The sequence below is a fragment of the Dreissena polymorpha genome, chromosome 6, assembly GCF_020536995.1.
Source record: "Dreissena polymorpha isolate Duluth1 chromosome 6, UMN_Dpol_1.0, whole genome shotgun sequence".
NCBI lineage: Eukaryota > Metazoa > Mollusca > Bivalvia > Myida > Dreissenidae > Dreissena > Dreissena polymorpha.
The window spans coordinates 108,018,590-108,026,584 of record NC_068360.1 but is presented as its reverse complement, the minus strand read 5'-3'; the positions used below and the strand labels follow the sequence as shown (position 1 = coordinate 108,026,584).

Sequence of the window (7,995 nt, the reverse complement as noted above, 5' to 3'; positions counted from 1 at the left end):
ATGTTATCTGGGTACAGTTAACTTCATTTTCCAAAAAGACTACTTTCTGTTTAACTTTCCGTTCGGTAGGTGAATTAAGTTCCTTATGTTGATAGTATATCTTGTCCATAAATTCTTATTAGTTTGAGCTTGGCTTTGGTAAAGGGATATAATACTCGAACATATTTATTACGTATATATTTCTGCAAAACTATTTGCATTATACTTTGGCATACGTAATACATGTTGTTTTATTGAGATTTATCTTGCATGTCTACAACGCGATTACCAAATAATGATCATACTTGTGAGATAACAATTTGAGTTCGTCTTTGATGTTAATTTAACAATATGTTATTACTTCAAAAATCTGTTATTGCAAAGTTTGATTTGTATGTTCAAGTCTCTACATGAAACTAGATGGTATACATAATCTGAAATCGAAAGTAACACCTAACGAGTTTTCATCATGTCAGCTTTATAAATGCTACTTCTTATTGCGATTGAACTTAATTAAGCACATTACATTTATTTTTCATCGTTATCAATAGTGGAATAGAATCGGTTTATAAATGAATACTCGGCTTAAATTAAAACATCGTCTCGTGACTATATTATCTGGAACGCCGCTTCATTAACAATAATACAGTTCCAATAGTATAAACGTATATTATTCGAGCGACCTGTTGTATACAATATGGAAATAAACATTACACGAGAAGTAAAAGCACGAGTACATTACTCAATTAAGCAAGACTATCACTACCTTAGGTATCTAGTGTATGTAAAAGAGCTTTTTCCCAATTCTTTACAAATCATGATTTTCTTTTATTGTTTTACTTAAGCACTTTTTTGTTTTCTTATGACAAATGTACTTTTGACCACTTAACATAGAGCTTTACAAAATCACGAACATGTAAAATAAATAACAAAACAGGGAAAGACCATTAATAAGGTTGTAAGAACTTTAGGTCCTACCCTTTTTCAAAATAGATGTATTTCTATGTATATTTTGTGTTTGCGTCAACTGTACATGTGACTATTTTGGAAATATAATATGTTTAAATTTAATTTGCGCAAGACTACGAAATGCTCTTGGACCAATTGTCTTCAGTTATAAGACTGTTTTAGCAAAACGCCTTACTTCCCATTTAATGATTATCATCCCTCTAACGTAACGCCTTACTTCCCATTTAATGATTATCATCCCTCTAACGTAACGCCTTACTTCCCATTTAATGAGTATCATCCCTCTAACGTAACGCCTTACTTCCCATTTGATGATTCTCATCCCTCGAACGTAACGCCTTACTTCCCATTAAATGATTATCATCCCTCTAACGTAACGCCTTACTTCCCATTTAATGATTATCATCCCTCTTACGTAACGCCTTACTTCCCAATTAATGATTCTTATCCCTCTAACGTTACGCCTTACTTCCCATTTAATGATTATCATCCCTCTAACGTAACGCCTTACTTCCCATTTAATGATTATCATCCCTCTAACGTAACGCCTTACTTCCCATTTAATGATTATCATCCCTCTAACGTAACGCCTTACTTCTCATTTAATGATTATCATCCCTCTAACGTAACGCCTTACTTCCCATTTAATGATTATCATCCCTTTAACGTAACGCACATCATCAAGCAACAATGTCTTCCTCATTTAAGTAGTTACTTTGGAAGTCAAATTTTTATTTTGAAAAATCAAGCAAAATGGCGACCCTAAAGGAAAAGCCATATGTGTTCCCATTGTGCGTTACTGATTTAATAATGAAAATACGAACAACTTGACATGTGTATACCAACACCATTTATGTGTCAATGAGTGATCAAAATAAGGAACAAATCACGTTTTAAGCATATATGCGCGCTTTTTGATATACTATCGCAACAAAATAGTAACTATATCGTTGTTAATAACGAATGTGTAATAACATTATTTTTTATATTTATGTCATTATAACAAAATAATTCAAATATTTAAAATGCATACTTTCGAGATAAAATCTCATACAACTAAGTTTTAGTGATACATCATTCTGATCCTCTTTTCCTATAGTTTCATGACTATCATACCAATCATCATCATAAGCAGGAACTTAATCGGACAAAAAAGAATGTTATATAAATGATATACATGATATCAATATAACGCATGCAATAAAAAAAGTACGTTCTTACGATGGTAAGAATATAGAATAATTCATAGGCATATAGGAATGAACTACCTTTTATTTAACATATAAATTTAAGATAGTACAGTATTCTTATTTTGTAAAAATTACATAAAACTGATGAACATTTTGGGGAATGTTTTCAAACAACAGTTTAATATAGATTATTGCAAGACAGAAATATATGTGAAGTTAATAGGCTATTTGCTTTAAGCAATTTATTTGTACAATTTCAAAATTCAACGGAAAACAGACGTTGCAGTTAGATGAAATAGAATACAATCTACGAAGATATCAAGATGTAATAAGAGTTGCTGTAATTAGAAGAAACAAACAAAAATAGTGTGATAAGCGGCGAAAATAAATAACAAATGCCATGACTAAGGACGACCTTTTTTCGTCTTTAGTAAATAGTATATCGAAAACGTTACGAAGCTTTAGTCTAATAAAAAAACATCCTCCATTTGCATATCAGTTATATGTCCCACTGGAAAAGTGGAAATAGTCCCATTTTTTGGACGTGCACTGATACTAGAGCCTCTGAAGTACAATAATGTCCACAAGTTATTTTCCTGCATGATTGTACTCGTTTGTAAAAGTTATAAGAATGAATGGTTCCCAACCTCTCATTGTCAATGTTTGTCTATTAATCTAAATTAGTTATTCTTCTCTTGTACATATTAATGTGTATATGCATTCCTTTATAAAAATAACCATGACATGTTATGCTACAAGCACCGCAAACTTCTTAAGATATAAACGGGATTCCCTCAACACGAATCATATCGAGGTGCACATTACAACTTTTAGGCAAATCACAAATTCACAATCAAAAACATCATTATTATCTCAAAAATAATAATAACCATCATCATCATCATCATCATCATCAACAACTACATCATCAACCGCATCTTTATCGCCACGATAATCATCTCCATCATCATAACAATTATCAACACCATCGCAGGCGTGACGATTCATGTTATCGTCATAATCATCGTCATAATCTCATTTTCATCATACTTTTCAATATTAATCTTATTTACTTTATCAGAGCATACACTACAACGCGGGATTATATGCATTAAACGAGAATAAAACGGGTTGTCTTACCTATATGATTATAGACCATTAAATTTCAAGTTATCGTTAATCGCAATAAAGTTTCGATGATTGGTCACATTACCATCATGCACAAATATACGCTCACCAATGTTAAGAACAACAGCATCAGCCATATTGAGTTTATTTTGGCGTGCGTATAATAAGATCGAAAATTTTGAATTCAAGTTTAAGAAATAAATAGTTTTCCCTTCCCGCAGATTTACTTGTATAATATAACGTTAGGTATATGTCTTTTGCCAGACGAGATCAAAACAAACAGGGCACGGTCGAATAACTTTATTTTTCGCCATGATTATTATGATGATCTAAGTGACGACCATGATGATGTAATTGATTATGAGAAGGAAGAGGAGGAGCAGGAAAAGAACCGGTATTAAACTGATGATGATTATGATGCTGATAATGACAGTGTTGATGATGTTGATTTTGATGACGACGATAAAGATGATGTTGATTATGATGATGATTATGATGATGCTAATGATGATGGTGATGATGATGATGGTGGTGGTGATGATTTTCCAAGCAACGACGAAGACGACGACTTCGACGATGATTATGTTGATTATGATCGGGAGGAGGAAGAGGAGGGGGATTATCACGACAACGAAAATATCTTGAACCGTGATAAGCCTTATTGCTTTTAAACTAGTCACATGCCATGAAAAGTATGTGTAATATACTTAGATTGATCGAAAATACACCACGAAGTGATGACATCAAGAGATGAGGTCAAGGTTGGTAAGTCAGTACAGAACTTGATTGCGGGTGTAGAAGATGTGCTGCGTCTGGCTGCCCCTGCCAGGGACCAAATGATAGGACTGCAGTCCTACATGGTACGTATAGAGTGTGCTTTAGCAGTACATCTACTATATATTATGACGTAGATTTGTGTTCTGCCAATAAGATCTCTTGAATGCATAAATAGCAATTTGCAAGATATTTTAACGTTCAATGCAACATGCAATATTGCAACATGCAATAGTGGTTGTTTAATTTGTTGATTTTTGTTCTGTTTTTCAGAAGAAAATTCCGAAGCTTTCTATGATATTTTCATAGAAAAAACATGTATTATTGATGTTGATCAAATGCGTATTTTCAGAAACAATTGGTATCTGTAAACGCCGGTATAAAGAAAGAGGCTTACCAAGGTTTACATACAGACAATTTTCCACTAAGGTTTGTAATCTCTTTTTCTATTTAACCTACTATTTATCTATATAATGGATACACGCATAAGACTAACAGAAGAGCGGACAGGATCACACAAATCTTTCTCATTTTGTCCCCTCTTAAAAAATCATTTTTGGTCAAAAACAAATCCGTGATTTTATGGGCGCAATCGGGCACCATATTCTCTACGCCACATGGGTCTATACTTCTACGCCATGTCGAACAGTAATTCTACGTTTTTCTGTTCATTTTATAGTGAAAATGACAACCCGGATGCAGTTTTTGCCGAAGTTGAAAGGATGGTGGGTTTTGCTAAAGAAGAATTACTTCGAATACAGGTTTTTATTTACTTTTCATTTTAAAACTAAGTTTAAGCATGTGTCGGGTACTGCAATTACAAGATGGTGAATTTGTAAAATCATTTTTAAGAAAGAATATGTATTAAAACAAAACAAACATCCTTAAATCTGATTTTGTGCACATTGAATTAGGCAGCCAAGAATAATAAAATACGTGAACTGGAACACGAAAGACGAGAACTTCAGGAAAATGCAAAAAGGACTGAGGAGGTACAGCGTCGGCAAATTCAAGAACTTCAGGAAAATGCAAAAAGGACTGAGGAGGAACAGCGTCGGCAAATTCAAGAACTTCAGGAAAGTGCAAAAAGGACTGAGGAGGTACAGCGTCGGCAAATTCAAGAACTTAAGGAAAATGCCAAAAGGACTGAGGAGGAACAGCGTCGGCAAATTAAAAAAATATCAGACGAAAATGACCAACTGAAAAATACTGCTGCAAATCAGGTAATCGAAGCCTATGCGTTAATAAGATGTATATATTTGAGTAATACCGAGGGACAAACTTTTTTTTAACTAGTGATACATATTATCAGTATGGCATAAGCAAAGCGCAGAACCAACATGCTCATTTTTAGAGAATCAACACAGAGCTTTGTAATTCAAATGTTGTGATGTAAAATACGACGTATTTTAGAATTGCTTTCGATTTTTCGACATTATGAAACAAATTCCCGATACAACTTTTCAGAGGAGATTAAATCAATAATATTCAGTAATCGTTTTTGTGTACCAGTTTCAATACTTAATATACACATCCAATATTTTAATGTCTTTAAGCCCAAAGCATGTATGCGTCTATTGTCGTTTGTCATTTGTATTCAACTGTATATATCCAACATCGTTTTGTAAAATAGCGAAACACTATAACTTTATGAAATGTTAATTTATTCTTCAACATTAACCAAAACTCAATGTATATTCAAATAGTGTTATATATTTTTAAGGTAGCCCAGAATCAAAAGATCCATGAATTGGAAAACGAAAGACGAGAACTTCAGGAGAACGCTGTGGAGGAACAGCGTCGTCAAATACAAAAATTATCAGACGAAAATGACCAACTTAAACAAGCGGCTGCATATCAGGCAATTAAAGCTCATGCGTCCTTATGTTCATATACAATTGATATTCATAAGATTCACACATGACTAAACATGCAACAACGGATGTTTGTTGCAAATTGTATTTCATATTAAGAACTATTTGCTGTAGTTTATCGTTTCGGAAAATTCAACATCAACCTTACTTATTGCCAAGTATCGTGGTAAAAAATAATTTAAAAAATGATAACTGTCTAATGGTTTGTTTGTTTTTCAATAGGCAGCCGATTACAATGAGATCCGAGAACTAGAAAACGAAAGTCGAAAACTGCATGAAAACGCACAGAAGACTGTCGAGGAACAGCATACCCAAATTCAAACATTATCGAAAGAAATTGATGAACTCAAAATGGCTGCGAAAATAAGGTAACCAATGCTTATGATCCTTTAAGGGCATTTAAAATAAGAACAGTCAAAACTTGCTTATCCGCATTGAAATTACATTTTTAAAGGTAAACAATTTGTGCGATTATGCAGATAATTTAACACATTGTGCTATGTTAAATTGTGTACGATTACGTAATTGCTCTAACCGCAAACAAAAACAAGCGTTCCCGTTATTCATTTTTTAAATTATCATTACATTAAACATGTGTTTATGCAATTCTGTTTTCAATAGTGGTTTAACTGTTCATGTTATATCGTGTTAGATAGCAAACGAAACCTGTTTAACTCGGTACGATATGTTGTTCATATTTTTATATGGAAATTTATTATGTATATTCTTCAAAGTCTTATCAAAGTCTTGTATATATAACAATGTACGTATGTTTCATCGGACCTCATTAATAACCGAGTCATACGAATTCGCAACACTAAAATATCATAAATCATGGGATAATCAAAATTCAAATATAACATTACACACACTACTTGTATTCATGTGTCAATTCTTTCCTCATTAATTCCCGTTACAGAGACTATTAATGGAACAGAACACGAAACTGTTCATGGAACATCGGGAGAAATTATTTCAGGAAAACGAGAAACTTCAAGGCGATTTGTCAATTCTGTCACGGTATACTTAAATACCTCATATGCACACTTGTGTTACTAAATAATTACATAACTTAAGAGTATTTTGAAGAAACCTTTCGTTATAATTAGTACTATTAAACATTAAAAATACGTTATCAATTATGTTTACACACCATTTAATTCAAAGATCAATATTCAAATTTGACAAAATTTCAAAGACATAAATCGGCCACATTCTTTTTGTTTTTTAATGCAAACAATGTTGTTTTTTTATCAAAAGGTATGCTTTATAAATCTACAATGGTAGAATTATATTTCTTACGATAAGGATGATGTTGATGGTGTCATTATAAGATCGTATCATTATTTCAAGAGTAAATAATGGGAGCGAAAAAATTATTTGATATGACCACACATACACAAATGAAACGATATAACACTAAATTTAACACAATTTATGTTCTTTTTATTTATTTTTATTTTATTTTGTACGATCAGACTTTCTTATGCGCGAATTTGAAAAGAGCGTCATAACATTTCGCGTATTTAGACGTCTGTTAATACGTCATATGATAAAAATTATCTCGTTCAATTCTGTTGTGGAAAAATAGGGCTATAACGATGTCGCTTTATTGTATTGTTTGTTGTATTTTTTATATTTTTTAAATGTGCTTTAGAATATCGAATTGACACAGACTATGAAGTTATTTACCTATTGTATCATAAACAATAGTCCAAAGAAACTTATTTGCTTTAAGTGAGACTGAAATTATTAACATACCACAACCTTGTTTTCCGCTCATTCAAATCCTAGCAAAAAATGAAAACAATAGTGTAGATAGAGCACCAACCAACATCGATTCACTATGCCTAAATAAAGATTAACAGCAAACTGTTTATGCGTATAATAATGTGTGTCTCATTGCAGGTCGCTTACTGCAGCTGAAAGTTCACACGGGGAGGATTTGCAAAAACTTCAGGTTGTTTGTGAACTCTATAGCAAAGTGTATACAAACATGTGGCCATCTGCTTTTAAACAAGGAAAACTCATTTGGAACGGTACTAGCGATCACATGATAATCAAAGCAATTCAAGGGGTTC

The 7,995-nt window shown here is 32.6% G+C and overlaps 1 protein-coding gene across 2 annotated transcripts in view; it reads left to right on the top strand.

Moving 5' to 3' along the window:
• The window catches only part of LOC127836544 (GRB10-interacting GYF protein 2-like), a 13,547-nt gene continuing 5,552 nt past the window's right edge, over positions 1–7,995 (top strand). Inside the window, exons 1-8 of one of the 2 annotated variants that reach the window (XM_052363199.1) lie at positions 1–65; positions 3,978–4,126; positions 4,393–4,469; positions 4,720–4,801; positions 4,955–5,263; positions 5,764–5,901; positions 6,137–6,282; positions 7,823–7,995. The exon at positions 7,823–7,995 is cut by the window's right edge and continues 5 nt beyond it. In XM_052363199.1, coding sequence (XP_052219159.1) covers positions 4,004–4,126; positions 4,393–4,469; positions 4,720–4,801; positions 4,955–5,263; positions 5,764–5,901; positions 6,137–6,282; positions 7,823–7,995 — 1,048 coding nt within the window. In that variant the 5' untranslated portion in view covers positions 1–65; positions 3,978–4,003. Of the gene's footprint in view, positions 66–2,066; positions 4,127–4,392; positions 4,470–4,719; positions 4,802–4,954; positions 5,264–5,763; positions 5,902–6,136; positions 6,283–7,822 lie in introns of those variants that run through there. The other variant, XM_052363198.1, reaches the window with a different exon arrangement.